Here is a 20,891-nt window from a genome sequence, read left to right as displayed (position 1 = left end):
GTACACTCAGTTGTGATGTTGTACAAGGCTTGATGTGGCTTACCCGCTAGGAGTAGCGAGTAGGCATCAGGCAATCCGAGTGAGGAACATTAAAAAGTGGTAAAAACCATCCTTGAGTACTTGAGAAGGACTAAGGACCAATTCCTCATTTTTGGAGATTGTAAGCTAAAAGTGTTTAGCTGTACTAACTACTAATGCAAGTTTCGCATTGGATAAGGATGATAGCAAGTCTATCTCTGGTTGTGCTTTAACCTTAGCTTAAATGGTGAGCAGTGAGTTGGAAGAATTCCATAAAAGCTATAGTAGCTGACTCAGTAACCGAAGTAAAGTACTTAGCCGTATGTGATGCTGCTAAGGAAGCCGTTTGGATAAGAAAGTTCTTAACTGAACTTGCTGTTGTTCCTTCAGTGGAGGAAGGTGTTCCTCTATTATGTGTCAATAAGGAGTTATTGCACAGGCTAAAGAGCCAAGGATCTACCAACAATCTAAACATGCTCTTCAGAAATTTTACCTGATCAGAGAAATATTCGAACATGGAGATGTTCAAATTCCTCACGTATAAGGGAAAGAAACGATGCAGATCCTTTCACTAAGGCGCTTAGGTCAAAGGAGTTTGACAAGCACGGGTGGAATATGGGATCAAGGTTCATGACCGATTGCCTCTAGGTCAAGTGGGAGATTGTTGGAACTATGCCCCAGAGCAATCGTTATGAAACGTTTTGAACAAATTTCATACAGTGTAATTATTAATGGAGATTAATAATTAGATGGCTTTTTCTTATTATCTTATTAAGGTATTAATACGATGATAAGTCCTTGATTAAACTGGTATATTTGACATCATAATGGAGATTATGATAATGAGAGTCGAGTATTATAAAGTTTAGTCTAAAAGTGTTCTTGGTCGTTGGATCTTCAGAACGGGACTATGATAATCCGGATAGACCAATATATTGATAACGTTACTCATAGGATGAGTATTAATGGATCTCATTCATTAAGTTATAATATAAATAATGCATATGGAGATATGATTATTGAACGTGATCAACAGTGAGATTTCCCAAATGGTTATTATTACCTATGCACTGTCAATGTGGAAATTCTCTTAAGGAGTAATTGTATATTTTATCCTTTGACCTGAGATCATCATTGTAGTTAATAGACTACTTATTGTACTTAGATACCGGACACCTAGTGTGTAAAAATGCTAGTTGAATGGTCATTGGGTATAATTAAGTACCTATGTAATTAGTGGTGATTCAAGATGGAATCCGTCAGCTCAAGGTAATGAGTTTGAACTCTATGTTGTCATTAATCTTATTGGTCATATCAAAACCTTTACCAGGGTAGACGAATGATTTAAGAAAGGAGTTTCTTAAAGTCATTCCCGACCAATAATGATTAACATGTAACATAATGGTTGTCTAGTGGGGTTTGACAGTCAAACCATACCCTAAGATGATCCGGAGTTGAAACGACGGAGGGAAATAAATACATTATCCTTTACCAGGTTCGAGTACAGTGAATATTGGTATTCACGCTATCCGGCCGTTGGGGAGTGTTGTTAGACGCCAACCTCGATTAATAGTTAATGAGATTAATTATTACCGGTTTAGCGATGAACCTATGTGGTCACACACTTACGATGTGATATTTAACGTTTACGGTTATTTAATTTATTATGAGACAATTAAGTAAATAATCTCGACGACATATTTTTATATTGTCCGCTAACATGCAAATATACTTAATATCGGATAAATGTCTGTATGAGAGACCAAGACGTGATTGGCTATGAAGTCCACGTACACGCATGTCACTTGGCAATTCAAATTGGAATTGTTAGCATTGCCATGCTTTTATACGTGTCATATCACATATGGATAGTCATCCCTTAAGTGTTAAGGAAATGACTCACTTCACCAATCTTGTATGTTTGTGCACGTGATGTACCTTGATGGCCAAGAAAGCTTTGCTAATAAATAGGAGGCGTGGCCATGAATTTTTGAAGTACAATCGAATTGAGTTTCGATTTCGTCTTACTCTTATACATACACTAAAATGAGAAAAGCGTTTTCTCTTATTCCGAGGTCGTCTCAAGGGTTGAGAACGTTAGTTTATCTATCGGTGTGGACTAGAGACTCCGTATTTTCGGGGTTAGACCAATTTATTGTCTACACATAAAGTATGTGTCCCTTTATTCAGTTTTATAAATTTTTAAATGCAATAGGTCTCAGGAGGACCGCATTTCTGTCTTCCGCTGCTACATGTAATGTACCGCGGTCCCTTCACTACCTAGCAGTCATACCGTCTAAATCTGTAATCTGAAAAGTCCTCACAAAACTTAAGTATGCTACTAACTTGCTTAAAAGCTATATCAGGACGCATGACACAGCCATTAAGCCTTGCACAATTCCGTTGATTCCAAATAGTGTAGTACACAGCATGGATCCAAGCAATAGTAACCCATTTCTTCACCTTAGCCCATGGTTTGGATGATATCCACCCAAGTAAATTAATAGCAGGCAACGAAATCTTCAACTTAGCTTGCAGCGCAATAAATGCAGTAATCTTCTTGTATACACTCACTGACTGAATAAGTGCACAGATTTTGTAGCAGTACCACAGAGGAAGCAGACTGCATCAGGAGAATTTACATAAATATTTTCTCTTTAATTTTCTTGTATACACACACTGACTGAATAAGGTTAATCATTAGTTTCTCTTTAATTTTTGCGTAACTTTAAGCAAGTCACAACGTATACGTAAATATCTTGGTTTTTTTTTTCTAATAAATTTACATAAATAGTTTTATAGCGAGACTTCCTTATTAAATAAAATATATTTGGTAAATTAGATTACCACTCAACGTATACCAAGTTAGCAGAATATAGAAACTGAATCAATTAATCTGAATAGAATTACAAATTACAAATATTAAGGCATAATATCCTAATTATTAAAAAAAAAGGAATTGTAAAGCTAAGCATCTAAAAATAATAAGTGTATAAATATTATGAAATAATAATTTTCCTAAGTCTAGTATAAAAGTTGAAAATAATTAATTTCCTAAAATTTCATAATTCTAATAGAAAAAGCGAAAGTAGTCGTAAATAATAATCGTAATTTATACCAAAAACCCTTCCGAGTCTCGACCTTTCCATCGTTAAAAACCCTATTATATAAGCCAATTTATATAGCAAACCAATCTCAAACCTTACGTTTAGTTAATAAACATCAAATTAAATTACAGTTAGAAGATCGGACAGTATGGGAGACAAAGAGGCCAATGCTAAGAGTAAACAAGGGATTGAGCAACAATGCTACATCTTTGATGGTTTGATATTTGAAGAAATACTCCTAAGATTGCCCGTCAAATCACTTATTCGATTTAAGTCTGTTTCGAAACAATGGTATTCTATTATATCTTCTTCCGAATTTGCTATTACCCACTTTATGAAATCCCCCTTGTCTCAGCCTTCCGCTCCTGTTAACACCTTGTTTATCCAGTGTGAAAACAGTTATTACTTTTTTTCTTATGACGATGATCAAATTTCTGATAATTTTGAAGATAGTTTGGTTGAAATAGAGGTGCCTTTCCGTGCCAAGAAATATTATCCTAAACTTACGGGCTGCTGTAATGGGTTAATATGTTTAACCCCAAAACATGGTGACTACTTCATTATATGGAACCCGGCTACCGGGCAAATGCACAAATATAAGTCAGATAGGTACATAGGTGATCAAGATATTGTTAGTGCATATGGGTATGATGATCTTGATATTGAATGTGGATTTGGGTATGCATCATCTATTGATGACTATAAGTATGTTCAAGTTGTCAGTCTGCCTTGGGAAAAAGGAGGAGATACTATTGTTTATTTGTTCTCTTTTAGGGAAAATAAGTGGAGAAAAATTGAATTTGATTATAAAAGACTTTTCTCTCTTTATGGACAAGCGGTATTTAGTAATGAAAAATTATATTGGGGTGCTTTCGGCAAGTTTTATTATATTGTTAGCTTTGATTTGGTGACTGAGAGGTTCAACGCAATTAAGTCGCCTTTGGTCTGTTTAGGAGACATGGGAGGGTTTTTGGGCGAGTGCATCTATAAAGTGATATTTACCGGTGATAAGTTAATACATATAGTTGACTCTGATGCAATTGTAAAATCTATTGATATACCAGAGGACTTGAGCTTAGACGTGTACTCTCATATTGTTGGGTTTACTAGGACTGGCAAATTTTTTGCGATGGGATATACGAAGGAGACCGAGCTACCCAATGAGGAGGAGGCCGGGCTACCCAATGAGGAGGAGGAGGAGGAGGAGGAGGAGGAGGAGGAGGAAATCGTCTATTTTAAAGGGCTATTGATAGTTGACACAAGTGCAAAACCTCTTTTGAGGTTTGATGTTCAGTTAACTAACATAGCAAGATATGTTCCTAGCCTAATTTCACCTCTTCTCATTAAGTAGCCTTCGAAGCAAAGATACAACGCGTTGTTCCAAGACGCAGTTTTAATGGGGGGATTTATCCATTCAAAGAAGGATAATGTAAATTTAATACTCGATCCGTTTAGTATAGCGTACTAGCGTAGCGTACCTTTATTGTCAGTATTTTAACACGTTTGTTTTTAACTTTTTGGGCCTTGTTTTTGTTCCGATTCAAAAATATTTGTAATAGCAATACAATAATTTTATTACGAGTTTTTCTAATGTGTGCCCCAAAAGCATACATTAATAACCCATATATAATAATATTGTGGTTATCAATTGAAGCAAGGATGAAATTATTGTAGTATAGCGTACTAGCTTTGTGTTTTTGTATTGGCCTTTTTATGCTGGCTTTTTTAGTAAGTACAGCGACATTCAGCTAATTATTTACCAAATGAGTTTATTACTAGACGGCCTTGCTTATATAGGAATTATTTACCCAATTTATGAAACCCCTCGTGTCTCATCCTTATGCTGTTAACTCCTTGTTTATCTAGAGTAAAAATAATTATTACTTTTTTTTCTTATGATGATGATCAAATTTCTGATAATTTTGAAGATAGTTTGGTTAACATAGAAGTGGAATTTTTTGGTTAATTAGCGTTAATTAGCAAAGTAATTAGGTAATCAGCGTTCAATTGAAACTATTTACGTTTATGGTGTCCACGTCATCACTTTTTTTCCCAGACTTTCAACAAAGCCACGAATCTTCTTAGCGGCTTTACCAAATCTTCATCAAAAATTCACACTAACCATCAGGGGCGGCTATGACCAAGTGCGGGCTGAGCGCTTGAACTGGGCCTCCAAATTTTTGGACCTCGTGTTCGTATAAATTATGAAAACATTAGTCATATATACATAATAATCTCCATGTATATTAACTGAAGTGTGATAGCACATTGGTGAAAACATGTTTCAATTGCCCAAGCCACCCAAGTTCGAGCCTTGCCATAACCATTTTTATGTATTTTATTAATTTTCTCAAATTTTGAGGGCCTCCGTTTTTATTTTGCACGGGGCGTCCGAATTAGTTGAGACGCCCCTGCTAACCATATCCAGTAGCTACTGGAGTACGTAAAATCGTGTTTTAATTTTCAGGAAAACCGCTGAGAATCATAGCGGCTTTGTCAAGTTTTATAAAAAAAATGTATTAAGCCGCTGAAAATCATAGCGGCTTTGCTGTTTATATTACTAGACATTATTAACTTTCTAAAATCTAGTAGCTATTGGACTCAAGAATTGCCCAAAAATCACTCAAAGACGCTGAGAATCATAGCGGCTCTGTCAAGTTTTTTTTTTTAAAAAAAATAGAACGTAGTAAGCCGCTGAAAATCATAGCGGCTTTGTTGTTTATATCACTAGACATTCACTTTCCAAAATCCAGTAGCTACTGGACTCAAGAATTGCCCAAAAATCACTCAAGCCGCTGAAATTCTTAGCGGCTTCCCATAATTTTCACGTAAAATAAAAGTAAACCACATAAGCCGTTTAGAATATTAGCGTTTTTACCTGTTTATTTGAAAAAAAAAAAAGTTGCAAACACATATAACACAATGCCCAAACCTTTACCATGACAAACACGGCTGCGAATACACACGTCACATCTGCACAAACCTTCACCATGCCCAAACATACACACTCCAAACACGGCATTGAAATCCGGAAATGCAATTCATGTCACTGACAACAAAATAAGCCAACAAAGTTCGTACTACAATTCCATCTAATTTAACTAAAGTCATACTTTGAAATAAAACTAAACTTCATACAAATTAAACAATTCCATCAAACTACTTGACACATTAGCCCAATCTCGAGCGAGTCCTCTTTGTTTTTGATCTTGAAATTGAACCGGTAGGTGTATCCTTCTCATGGATAGATGTAATTCTATGCTCCAAGTAACGTAAATGATATCTAGGAGGAGGTTGGTGTGGAGGGCTTGGATGATCGGCCTCAAAAGGTTGGACTAGATACTTGTGTCCCGTGAGTTGCAAGCATTCTAGTGACATTGTCTGCATCTTGCGCCGGCATGTTACCAAGCATAGTAGTAGCAATGTTATAGTTGTATAAATGACCCTCCGTCGGCAAAATTTAACAAGTACAATTTGTTAAAATTAAACTAATACTAAACAAATTACATTATACAAAGGTTGTTACCGAAGATGTCTTAGTCTAATGGTTAAGACGGAGGTATTGTGGACAATAGGTCCCAGGTTCAATTCTCCGTCCCCTATATTGTAATGCGACTAAGTGCGCGCTTCGTTGGACAAAAAAAAAAACAAAGGTTGTTAAAATTAAGGAACTTGTATTAGTGTCCGGCTTCGTCCGGGCTTTCTCTACCTACCATTATTTTCTTTTTCATTAAATAAAATTACTTAAAGTTGTATAACCCATAAATTTATCATTAATATATTTTCCTAAGACATATCCATTACGGAAATAAATTTTGAGACAATTCACTACTCCCTCTATTAATATTTTACTCTTATTAATAAAACAATAGTAATAACATTTCACTACTTGCCCGTAATCATTGTTACTTTCACTACTCCCGCCGTACTTATTGTTACTTTCACTACTGCCGCATTAATATTGATAATTTCACCACTCTCGCCGTAATTATTGTTACTTTCACTATTACCGCATTAATATTGATTATTTTACTACTCCCGTTGTTTTTTCTACCACTTTCACTAATCTCGCTGATATTTTTTCTATTCAAATGCGTGATTACTATCATATAACTATATCCAATGTTATTACAATTCTTTTCTTTACTGACGAAATTACTTTTATTACTTAGGTATGCAATTTTAAGAGGATTATGCATTAAATCAAATCGAAAGAATTATGCAATATTATATATTATGAAATCTAACTTATTTATAACATACTTATTATATTTTTGTATGTTAAATAATTAACATCTATACATCTAATAAAATATAAAGTTTAATAAAATTTCGTAGAATTTCAATTTAATACATAATTTTATGATGATAATAATTAATACCATAAGTATGCGTGTTTACACAAATTAATTATTTTATTTTAAGGAATTTGACCATCTCCTAGACTTCTATAAATATTTAGGAAAATTACCAAGCATTTTCTTTCTTTTAGTCTTATTCAAATTGACCATCTTAATTAATTATTTTATTTTAAAGAAATTGACCTTAATTAATTATTTTATTTTAAGGAAATTGACCATGTTTAGGAAAATTACCAAGCTTCTATATAATTTAATTTTAACCCAAACTATATAATATTTGCATTGAGATCCCTTAATCGGGCCCATCACACGGTGCTATTGCTTTAAAACTATATAGTATAATTAATTTGTATAACTTTCTTTAATTGCATTGCAACTCTTGATTTCTAGATTTAATATATAGTATTGATTGATTGATGGATTGATTGATACTTTGGAGAATTAGGAAACTTTGGAGAATTAATTATTTTCGAATTTGTATTAGATTTAGGGAAAACTGTTAATTATTATGTTAGAATAATAATAAGTGTTCTAATCGAAACACTGAAAGTAGCTGTAAATTTTACCAAAAACTTTACCGAAATCCGACCTCTCCATCAATATATAAGCCAGTTTTTTTAAGGCCATGCATGTGGGCAAAATAATCCCAACCCTTACGTTAAATTAATAAACCGAACAAATATGGGAGACAAAGAGCAAATCATTGAGCAACAAAGCTATGTCTTTGATGATCTCATAATTGAAGAAATACTTGTAAAATTGCCGATTAAATTTCTTATTCAAATTAAGTCTGTCTCAAAACAATGGTATTCTATAATTTCTTCTTCCAAATTTGCTATTTCTCACTTTATGAAATCCCCATTCTCTCATCCTTCTGATCCCGTTAACACCTTGTTTATCCAGTGTCGTAATAATTATTATCTTTTTTCTTACGATGATGATCAAGTTTCTGATAATTTTGAAGATAGTTTGGTTGAAATAGAAGTGCCCTTTCGCGCCAAGAAAAATTATCCCGAATTTATAGGCGGTTGCAATGGGTTAATCTGTTTAACCCAAAACATGGTGACTACTTCATTATATGGAACCCGGCTACTGGCAACATGCACAAATATAAGGCAGATTGGTACTTACTTGATCATGATATTGTTAGTGCATATAGGTGTGATGAACTTATAACTATTAGTGGATTTGGGTATGCATCATCTATTGATAATTGATGACTATAAGTTTCATAAGTTTATTAACTTTGCAAGATATGTTCCTAGCCTAGTTTCGCCTTTTCTTATTAAGGAGCCTTCCGAGGCAAAGATACAACGCGTTGTTCCCAGACGTAGTTTTTATGGGGGGGTTCCATTGAAGGAAGGATAAAATTAATACTCGATCCGTTTAGTATAGCGTACTAGCGTAGTGTCCTTCTATTAATTCTGCGTAATGTTGTTGGAGTTTTTTTTACTAGTACCAGTTTTGTTTTTAAGTTTTCGGTTCTTGTTTTTGTTCCGATTCAAAAATATTTGTCATAGCAGTAATACATTAATTTTATTATTTTTGAAGAATAGAGAATGCGGAGTATTAGTTTTAGATTATATTAATAGTATAAAGTGGCGATTGTAGCTTAAGAAAAATATTATGCATAAAATTGAAAACACATCGTCGGTATTGTATGCCACTATGATGTACAATAATTTTATACAGAAGAGACGACAATATTAGTTTTAGATTATCAATATCAATAGTAAAGTAGTGATAATATAATTTATAGCTTATGAAAAATATTATGCATAAAATCGAAACTCCATCGTCGATATCCTCAATCTATAACTGGTTGCACCGTGGTTTATTTAAAGATATTGAATGATACTGTGATGTAAATACTGAAGTTTCATTAAAGAAGTTCTTTATACGGAGTAGTTTACAAGTCGAGAAGAACAAGCGGATCATGTACATTATGGCTATATTAAGCTTATTCCACATAAATGTACACGGGACAAGACTAACTCGAGTTATACAATTCTTGTCTAATGCAGTTTTACATTAATATAATTGTAAAACGGATCAAAACGCAATCATAATAGTGGGTATGTAGAAGTGATTACTAAAAGATCCCGTTTTATGATGGATTAGTGTAAAACCCAATTCATAGACTATACAACCAGATGTACCAGTTGTACGGTGTAGTATCTGAGCTTTATAATAAAGTATGTTTAAGTTTAGCTATTTACACATTAAAAATATGAACTTTGAATTAGCTCAGAAAAAATACATATTAGTTTGCATTCTTATACCTTGGTTGTGCAATGCTTATATGCAATTGGTTGTATAATACTATTTGTGTGTAAAATTGCCGTACATAAAAAATTATTATTTAATTAATTATTACATTTGAATTAGGAAACTTTGAAGAATTAATTATTTTCAACCTTGTACTGTATTAGAATTAGGAAATCTGTCAATCTTAAAATAATAATAAGTGTTCTAATTAAAAAACAGAAAGTAGCCGTAAATTTTTTCCCATTATTATCATTACGAAGGCGACCTAGAGGGGCAGAAAATGAGAGACAAAGTTGAAACCTTGGACCGGAATACGGTGGACTTGGAGTGGTGTAATGACGACCCCCTTACAAGGTTGACGGTGCCACTCGACACAAAATCGGTAAAATAAAAGTACAACTTTAGTACGATCAAATTCCGTTTCTCCAACACCAGGCAAGCAGAGGACGTCATTCCCTAAAGATAACAAAACATCAAAAGTGTGCCGGGAAAGGTCTCTAGGACCAAAGGGTCTGTACGATGACCACGACACCGAGATGGTTTGATTGGTTAGGATATCGTACGCAATGTACGTCTGTCTATAATTATTATATAACAAGAGGACGTCGTCCAGGATTGGGGCATTGGCTAACAAGAAGGGATATCCATATAGAGGTACGTCCTTATTATAGCAGTGAATAAAAGCCCAACGCTGATCAGATACGCGTTGATCGGGATGAGGTTCTAGGAAATATGCAGAGTATGCGATTGTTGATTGGGTCGGATATGAAGCATGCACGCAAATCAACAGGTACGGTGGGTGGTATGAGTATGGGACGCCACCTATTAGTATCACCCTTGTAGGCCGTGTCGTAGAACTCACCAAAATAGTCGGAAATAACGCGAACTCCACCAAAGACGAAGATTTTAGAGCCGAGTGAAACACACTTGGGTTTAACACGATCAGGAATACGTTTGTTTTATTAGCAGGTAGATCCTTCCACTTCTTATTTTGCGATGAGGCGTCGTAATATGAGACCCCCGAGTGAATGACGTCTCCGTCCACGTCCACGTCCACGTCATCTTGCTTGTTCTTCGTTGACCCCCCGATTGCAAACAACGTCGTCTTCATTCCAAATCCAACCTTACCCAATACAGACCCAATCGCATGCCTATTCAACAAAGATCCACCAATTTTGTTATCCTGAATATTTCCTTTCAAATTAACCACGTAGAAATCTGATACATCCATTGCGTTTGATTTTTCAACCAATATATTACCACCCCAATTCGTTGAATTATTACCAACATCCCGTGATCTCTTCATCCCCCTCTTTGATTCTACCATCTTCGATTCGATTTTTTCGAATCTTTTTTTTTTTCGAAACCCTAATTTCCTCGATTTTTTTATAGTAATGACCCAAACCTAACTCTAGATCTACAATATATTTCGTACTACACAAAATCTCATTTGTGACGGCACATATCCGTCACTCTTGAGTGACGGATACCATTTTACCTCACAAAGTACCCACTTTTTCTCTCTCTGCAACACTATTTATGTGGTCCCCTTTCTCCACTAACCCATTTTGTTACCATTTTAACTCACAAAATATCCGCCACAAATGGTAACCCGTCACAAGGGAGACCAATTGTTCGTACTATCTTACAATAATATAATATAACTTATACGCTAAGATATATATATCATATTTCTTATTCCTTCCTACTAAATAAATATCAATAGTAAAGTAACGATATTTAGAGCAAGTCCAATGGTAAGCTAGTTGCAACTAGCTTACCTTTGCCACATCAAATGTTAAGCTACAACTACCAAACTTGTACAATGGTTTAGCCTTGTTTATACTAGCTTGATTGAACCCAATTAATTTCTTATTAGTTGTTTTTTTTAGTGGGACCACTTAAGCTACTAGCCTAATGAAGCTAGTTGCTCAACCAAAGCAAGTCTACTTGGCTATCTCCAATGGTTTAGCCACTAGCTTGCAATTTTAAGAAATTGCAAGCAAGTCCCTAAACTAAACCATTGTACTTGCTCTTATAAGGGTTTTTCTAACGTGTGCCCTTATGGCACACATATATATATACCATATCTCTTATTCATTCCTAATAACTATCCTATTAGGGTTTTTCTAACTGCCTCATTCTATTAATTCTGCGTGCACATGTTTGTTGGAGTTTTTTTACTAGTACCATATGGCGGTATTATAACACGTTTGTTTTTTAGTTTTCGTGCCTTGTTTTTGTTCCAATTCAAAAATATTTGTCATAGCAGTAATACATTGATTTTATTATTTTTGAAGAATAGAGAATACGGAGTATTAGTTTTAGATTATATTAATAGTATAAAGTAGCGATTGTAGCTTAAGAAAAATATTATGCATAAAATCGAAAGCCCATCAGGCCATCATCGATATCCGCAGCTGGTTTCACCTTGGCTTGTTTAAAAGACATTGTATGTCACTATGATGTACAATAATTTTATACAGAAGAAACGACAATATTAGTTTTAGATTATCAATATCAACAATAAAGTAGCAATATTATAATTTATAGCTTATGAGATATTATCAATATCTCAAAGCTTCTGATCCATATGGACAACTCCCCTTGTGTTAGCCTTATTAACGAAGACCAACTAGTAAGCAACGGTCTGAAGTTTATCGTCAAGAGATGCAAAGAATTGATAGCTACAAATCATTGGACAGTCAAGCTGGAACATTCATATAGAGAAGCCAACAAAGCGGCCGACTTCCTCGCAAATAAAGGAGTCAACTCCAGTACTTTAATTACGCATTTGAATTATCCTACTAGCGATTTTAGTCCTATTCTTAGGGAAGACATTTTTGGGGTAGCTATTCCCCGTGTAATAGCTCGTAGTTAATTTTCGGGGCTTTGCCCCTCTTTAGCACCAAAAAAAAAAAAAAAAATTTATAGCTTATGAAAAATATTATGCATAAAATCGAAACTCCATCGTCGATATCCTCAATCTGTAACTGGTTGCACTGTGGTCTATTTAAAGATATTGAATGATACTGTGATGTAAATACTCAAGTTTCATTAAAGAAGTTCTTTATACGGAGTAGTTTGCAAGTCGAGAACAACAAGCGGATCATGTACATTATGGCTATATTAAGCTTATTCCACCTAAAGGTACACGGGACAAGACTAACTCGAGTTATTCAATTCTTGTGTAATGCGGTTTTACATTAATATAATTGTAAAACGGATCCAAACACAACTATATTAGTTGGTATGTAGAAGTGATTACTAAAAGATCCCGTTTTACAATAGATTAGTGTAAAACCCAATTCATGGACTATACACCAGTTGTACGGTGTAGAATCTAAGCTTTATAATAAAGTATGTTTATAATAAAGTATCTGAACTTTTATATTAAAGAATATGAGCTTTATTAGAAAGTATCTGAGTTCAGCCATTTACCTTGGTTGTACAATACTTATATACAACTGGTTGTATAAAGTCAGTCGGTTCTATTCATATTTGTTCATTTGTATTTAGAATCAAATATCATCTGCTATTTTGAATTCGGTTTTAATTCGGTTCAGTTCGTATTGAATTGGGTTTAGGATACTATTTCAGGTTAAATATATTGGGTGTTCAATCATTGTCAATTAAAATATTTTCAATCGATTTTTCGAATTCGGATTGATTTTCCCGTGTGCAAGTATAGCTACATGCCAAAGCCAATAAAAACAAACCCTAATTCTACGTCAGTTAGTCAGTCACCACCTCCCTTTTCTCTTCACTTTACTGTCATCCTTAACAAATTACAAAATGGGAGACAAAGACCTGCATAATTCCAAGAAGAAGCATATGATTCCGCAACAAAGCTACCTCCATGAGGATCTGATAATTGAAGAAATACTTACAAGATTGCCCGTCAAATCCGTTCTTCGATTTAAGTCGGTATCGAAACAATGGTATTCTACTCTTTCTTCTTCTGATTTCGCCAATGCCCACCTTATCAAATCCCCATTTTCTCACCCTTCTGCTCCTGTTAACACCTTATTTATCATGGATTTTACGAGTTTTTACGTTTTTTCTTACGACGATGATCAAATTTCTGGTAATTTTAAAGATAATTTTGTTAAACTCGACCCTGGGTTTTCGGTCGAGAAAGACACTCTCGAACTTACTGGATCCTGCAATGGGTTGATTTGTTTAACCTCTGCTTCTGCTCAATACTTCATTTTATGGAACCCGGCTACTCGAAACCTGAAAAAGTATGGGCCACATGGGTATAGAAAGCATTTTGATAAAGCCAATTATGTTTACGTAGCTTCTGGATTTGGATATGCATCCTCTATTGATGACTACAAATATGTCGGAATTTTGATAGCATATCAAAAAAATAAAATAAGTGATTGTATTGTTTGTATCTTCTCTCTGAGGGAAAATACGTGGAGAAAAATTGATTTTGGTAATGATCATATCTCGGTTTTTGGACAAGCATTGCTTGTTAATGAAAAGTTATATTGGTATGCTTATAGTGAGGAAGCCGGCGATTTACTTCTTAGCTTTGATTTAGTGGTTGAGAGGTTTGACGTAATTTATAATATGGACCTTGATAGGTCAGACATGTTGGGAGTTATGAGTGGGTGTTTGAGCATTATATACTGTGAATCACAGTTCTCAGATGTAATGCACATATTGGAACCTCCTGCAATAGTGAAATCTATTGATTTACCAGAGGAGTTGAATTTAGACGAGGACTCTGAAATGATCGGGTTTACAAAGACTGGCAATTTTTTTGTGACAGGGTCATTGGGTTACAAGGCAAAGGGTTTCAATAGAACGCTTGGATAGTTGACACAAGTACGAGACCTATGAAATACAAAATGCTTTTGAGGTTTAATAAGTTGATTGAGATATCAAGATATGTTCCAAGCCTACTTTCGCCGTTCCCCATTGAGCCTTCAGAAGGATATATACATTAGTTGTTCCCTTGCTCGCTCCTTGGCTTGTTTAATGTCTACATTCCATTAATTTATCGCCAGACCAACAAAATACGCTTATTATAACTTTTATAAGATTGTTGCGCACATGGGTTTGTGTTTGTTTAGAATGTTTTTCTCTAGTTCAGGCCTTCTACGTTTTTATGTTTTATCTCATCATTTTCTATAGGAAATTTACAAAATGATGATTTACCTTTAGCAATATGTCACTTGGACTCATCTTCTCTTGAGTAGGAGGAAATGACGAGAGGGTTATGGACAAGTTCGTCGCCTATAATGTACACTTCATTAATGACTTTGATGATAAAAAAGTTGGAAATTAAGACTGTCAGTAATTCTGCTAGTTTTATGTCGTCGTCTTCTGTTACAACGATGTCCAAGAATTAGGATTCGAACAACTAACCTTTGCTTCTTAAATATAAGTATTTGGTATTTTTAAACATACTCTGTACTTAATTGCTGAAGGCATTAAGTAATAAATCTAGGCTTAGTTGAACTTCTACACTTGCTCAAGTATATCTAGGCTTATTGTATTGAAGTATTGAAACTACACTAAAACTTTGGAGAGACGGTCTCTTACTAAGTTATTGAGAGACCAATCTTTCGTACCCTTTTATTTATATTTCGTATCCCTTTTGTTGTTGATCTTATCATAGTACTTTCGTACCTATTTACATAATAAATGTACCCATTTTATCAATAATCATGATTTGTACATATTTTATTACCTTTAGTACCACTTTTTCTTAAAATTGTACAATGGTCTCTCAATAAAGCTTATTAAGAGACACTTAAACAACATCGATGTCGTCGACAACAACCACCACAACAACAACCACCACAACAACAACAATAATAATAACAATAACAATAACAACAATATTATATGTACACAAATTCTTAAGAGAGGTGGTCTCTTTCAGAGGCGACTTACTGTTTTTTTTGTAATTTTATATAAAAAAAGATTGTTCCTAAGCATTCCATTCGAGAATTGTTGGTTCAAGAAGCTGGTCCTGGTGTTTCCACACGTGAAAAAAAAAAAACTAGTGTTGGGTTTGTGTCTTTATTCTGTTAGTCGGCGCTTTGAACAACTATGCGGGGGTCTCGCAGTCATGCTTATCATAACGTCTGAATTTGTAATCTGAAAACTCCTTACATATCAATAAAACTCTCCCCCTTCTGCCCTGTGGATGTAGCTAACATACCGTTAGTGAACTACGTAAATCTGTGCGTTGCTTTATTTATCGTTCTTTATTCGTCTTTCTTACTTTTGTTATAACACCTGGGATTGTAAATAATTTTAAATAATGTGAAATTAAAATGCACATTAATAATTGCCACTAAAAAAAAAAATTAAAAAAAAAACTACAAAACGACGTGCATTTTCCATTAATAAACTCAATTAATGATTTAAGCCGGCATATGTCAACGATTAGGGATAACACAGCTAAGGGCACGCAGGAAATGATTTAGTAAAATAAAAGCACGATCATTCATGAAGTTCAAACAATCCAATTTAAAATTGGATTTGGCCGGATAATATTTGGAATATTACTATATAAAACTACCGTTAATTTGATCATAACCTACTATAAATAGAGGTATCAAAATGAAGGACAATCACAACAAATACACAACTTGAAATATTAATCCACAAAAACAATAAATATATATTATTATTATTTATTTTATTGCATAGCAGAAAATGGAGGGCAAGAAAATTATTTTGGCAGCTATTTTGATTATTGCCTTGGGTAATTATGTTATACAATAAAAATTTACATGTATATCACGGGTGTGCGATGTTATATTGTCATCAAACTTGGATTGATGACAATATGCGCAATTCTTATATCTAAAAATGTAAATAATCAAACTTGAGTTGATTAATTATTCGATAGATGTCAAATTAAAGTGCCATTTTTTCTTATCGAGTAACATATAATAAAATAGTTTTTGTATTTCAATTTGTTAATATTATTGGTTAATTGTGGTTAATTGCATGTTTTGATCTCAGTCCCTGACTTGGAAGCCGGAAGCAGTAACTGTTTGCTTGATGGCGAGAAATGTGGAATTATACAGCGTTGTTGTCCTGGATTCCGATGCAAACAAGGTGATGATGATATTTTGGGAGGCAAGTGTACGGAAATTAAAAGGCAACCTTGTAAGCTTTTCAATCATCACTAATTTCAACTCCTTTGATTTAATAATATCGTATATTTTAATAAATCCAAAATGTGCTTTCTAAATGTACCTTTTACCGTTGTGGTTATGAAGGGGAACCCGGATCTTCATCTTGTTTTAAAGAAGGAGATGAATGCAACTTCCACGGAAATTGTTGTGGGCGACTAGAATGCTCAAATGGTTCCGTTTTTGTCAAGGGCAAATGCATGGAGCGAAATTGAAGCAACAAAAGGGTATTTCTGGAAATTTAATGTGGTCTGCTCTGCTGTTAAAGTTTCTTTTCTACTTTGAATCAAGTTTCCCTTTTTACTCTGTCAAGTTTGTTTGTTTTTTCCTTGTATTGTATCTTTGTACACTTATTTGCTTGCAAAATAGCCAAATTGGTAAATAAAAGTAAGACTTATTCATGCAAAGTGGTAAAAATAATTGATGGTCGTGCAAGATTAGTAAAAAAAATATATGGTAAATGTGTTTAGCAAAAATTCAGCACAACTTCTTCATGCAATGTTGAAAAGTCTCGAAGAAACGGAACAAATTATTTTTTCTAGCGACTGGACAATGTAGACGTATCACAAAGACTTGATTGGATTCACTTGAATTCACAAGATATCTACACGACTATGTTCTAGTAGTAGTCGCACAACGTTTAGGTATGACCATTATAAATCCGCGGCTTTGGAGCACTCACGGTTGATGAACCTTGAAAGAAGGTTGGAGAGGGGGATTGTTAGTTAGTGTGCTCACGTTACGGATCGGAGTCCCGACTCCTGAGAATGAGGATTCGAACATCTAATTTTTGTCTTTTCTTTTTCTTTTTCTATTGAGCCATAGTTGTTTTTTCTACTATCATAATATTATTTTGATCTTTAAACTGTACTACTCCCTTGTCCCAATCAATTTTTTATTTAATTTTGATTAAATACGCCTCACAAAAAACTTAAAACGTGAACAAATCATTGGGTCAGATGTAAAAGTTCGCTTGTGAATAAGTGTTCGTGTAAGTTCGCTTGTGTAGCATTGTACACATAGAATTTATCGCCTGACCGAGCAGAATATGTGTATTATCCGATTGTGGTACACATGAATTATGTCCTTGATTGACGAGACCCATTAGGAAGCGGGCATTCTTGGTCGTGAAGGATTCAGATTAATCGAGCTAATATTTAATGTAATCTATAACTTTGGAACAATGCAAGTTGATCAGAGGTTGCATAATGATCTTATTATATATGGTAACCTAAATAATCCTAATTAAGAAAATTTCTAAAACACTAAATCTTTATTTACCGCTGCCAAAAAAAGGAAAAAAAAAATAATTAATTTTAATTATACTCCCTCTGTCTCGGTCATTTGTTGTCCTTTGGTTTTGGCACAAAGACCAAGGAAAAAAAAATGGGTCAATTACTAAGTGACAAGTGGAACAAATTGAGTGTGAATGGTCAAATTGCTCATCAAGTTCATTCTTAAAATAGAAAGGATAACAAATCATTGAGACACTCAAATATGGAAAAGGACAACAAATGACCGGGACGGAGGGAGTATTATATATAGAAACCCTAATTAACACAACCATAATCACAACCTCCTTTGTCTCTTTACTTCAATTCTTCCCTTTACAAATTACAATTGAAGTTCGTAGAATATGGGAGACAATCTGCCAATTAATGCCGAGGAGAAACAAGTTATCGAGCAACAAAACTACCTCTCTGATGATTTTATTATCGAAGAAATTCTTACAAGATTGCCCGTCAAATCCGTTCTTAGATTTAAGTCGGTTTCCAAACATCGGTACTCTACTCTTTCTTCTTCCGATTTCGTCAATGCCCATCTTAAGAAATCCCCCTTTTCTCAACCTTGTGCTCCTGTTAACACCTTGTTTATCAAGAATCATAAAAATTATTACCTATTTTCATATGATGATTATTATGATCAAAGTTCGAGTAATTTTGAAGATAATTTGGTTAAACTAGACGTAGACTTTAAGGTCAAGAATTGTAATGTTGAACTTACTGGCTCCTGCAATGGGTTGATTTGTTTAACTATATTTTTTATCTCGTACTATTATTCTCCAAATCCGTCTGATAATGAATACTTTATTATATGGAACCCTGCTACTCGAGAATTGCAAAAATACAAGTCCGATGGTTATTTAGAACATATTCATGATGTTAATGACCGGTCAGTAGCTCGTGGATTTGGGTATGCATCGTCTATTGATGACTATAAATATGTTCGAATTAAGAAAAGGTATAATAGTATTGTTCATATCTTCTCTCTTAGGGAAAAAAAGTGGAGAAAAATAGAATTTGATCATGATACGTTCATTGCTAACGAAGCAGCAGTGCTCGTTGATGAAAAATTGAATTGGCGGACCCAAGATGCTAATGTAATTATTAGCTTTGATTTGAATGTTGAGAGGTTTGATATAATTCACTTCAACTCGGACCTTCAAAATTCAATATTAGGAGGCATGGGAGGATGTTTGAGCATGTGTGGCCATTGTAGTAAAAATGGAGATGACAATTTAATATACATAAAGGAATCACATAAAAAAGTGAGGTCTATTTGTCTGCCAAAGGGGTTGCTTTTAACCAATTACTCTCAAATGATCGGGTTTACGAGGACTGGCAAGGTTTTTGTGACAGGACCATTCCGTAATGATGATATAGAAAAGTGCTTTAGGGATTGCCGGAAAACACTGGGTTTACTTGACACAGGTAGACAACCAATGCAACACTCAATACTCAAGAAATTCTATGGGTCGCTTAATATCGTAAAATATGTTCCAAGCCTTGTTTCGCCCTTTCCAATTGATTCGTTGATGAGGAGTTGTCGGTGGGATATAGACGATACATTGTGGTTTGATTAACCCATTGTTCCCTTGATCATTGGATTGTATGACAACATTGTTATGTGTTATGTCGTGTTGTTCATGAAATATATGTACTCCGTATGACAATTTCATAGGACATTCTATAACCAATAAACCTTAAAAGTGAAAAAACAGAGGAGAAAACAGAGATGGAAAGTCGAAGGAATGTTAATAATAGTACTAATGATACTAACGGTAACGATAACGATAACCACAAGGATAACAACAATAATGAAAAAAATGGCGACGATAATTTATGGTTAGACAACCTTACAAGAGACTTGATTTTTCAGTAGTACAGCATACAATGTCGTCAAAAAAGTACCGACCAAGCAACAAGCGAACAATAGGTTTTAGACCGACTCCAAAGTAGGAAAAGGCGACATATGTTCTAGACGGAGTAAAGAATGGAACAAGATTATGTAAACTTGCTGTAAATTCAATTTTTAATAAAGGAACCAAACGTACCCTAACTTAGGGTTTACAAAAAAACCGAAAAAAGAAAGCGTTGTTTAACACTAACAGCAGAAATACAAGACGGAGAGACTATTTCCTACGGCTGAATCCACGTTTGCACCAAAGTTTGGATCGGATTCGATGACAGAGACTAAGAATAAAGACGTTATTGTACAACCAGGGCCGTCTCCGAGATTTCGGGGGCCCTGTTCGAAATGTGTCATGCGGGCCCTATTTATTACGACTCCGTTGTTATTTTATATGTCATTTTTCGTTTATTAAGATACCTAATTTTTTAATTTTACGGAAAAATAAAGGTCAATTTGTAACATTTGCCTTATTACATTTGTATCAAATTTTACTTTTTAAACAATTGACCAATGCTTTATTTTTCTAAACCCCAGGTCCAACTATATGCATTTCTCGTATTTTATTGACAAACTTTAATAATATAAAGTTAAATATGTATTTACAATTTTAACAAAACACAACTACATATACGGGGTATAAATTATCAAAATTACTAAAGATCGCCCCTATATTACTCATCTCGCCCCTAATGTTCATTTCACTTTCCAACTTTGCCCTTTACTCTAAAACATTCTCAAAACTAATTTTTATCAGTAATTCAAAATATGATTGACGGTGA

At 34.3% G+C, this 20,891-nt stretch overlaps 3 protein-coding genes across 11 annotated transcripts in view; all 3 read left to right on the top strand.

The window, feature by feature from the left end:
• LOC141606452 (F-box/kelch-repeat protein At3g23880-like) overlaps nucleotides 1–20,891 on the top strand; it is a 157,796-nt gene that overhangs the window by 52,701 nt on the left and 84,204 nt on the right. The gene's annotated exons all lie outside the window — the stretch shown is intronic.
• Nucleotides 3,274–4,476, top strand: LOC141608631 (F-box/kelch-repeat protein At3g23880-like). The gene has a single exon (XM_074427972.1). The coding sequence runs from the start codon at nucleotides 3,274–3,276 to the stop codon at nucleotides 4,474–4,476; it is 1,203 nt and encodes a 400-aa protein (XP_074284073.1).
• LOC141608629 (F-box/kelch-repeat protein At3g23880-like) lies at nucleotides 13,550–14,581 on the top strand. The gene has a single exon (XM_074427971.1). The coding sequence runs from the start codon at nucleotides 13,550–13,552 to the stop codon at nucleotides 14,579–14,581; it is 1,032 nt and encodes a 343-aa protein (XP_074284072.1).

Source organism: Silene latifolia, chromosome 10 (genome assembly GCF_048544455.1).
Source record: "Silene latifolia isolate original U9 population chromosome 10, ASM4854445v1, whole genome shotgun sequence".
In the NCBI taxonomy this organism is placed as follows: domain Eukaryota; kingdom Viridiplantae; phylum Streptophyta; class Magnoliopsida; order Caryophyllales; family Caryophyllaceae; genus Silene; species Silene latifolia.
Note: the sequence above shows the minus strand (reverse complement) of the source record. Positions and strands in the feature narration are given on the sequence as shown.

Bases quoted from the DNA above. Each gene is read 5' to 3' on its own strand.
- LOC141608631 (XM_074427972.1), top strand. From the start codon at position 3,274: ATGGGAGACAAAGAGGCCAATGCTAAGAGTAAACAAGGGATTGAGCAA.
- LOC141608629 (XM_074427971.1), top strand. From the start codon at position 13,550: ATGGGAGACAAAGACCTGCATAATTCCAAGAAGAAGCATATGATTCCG.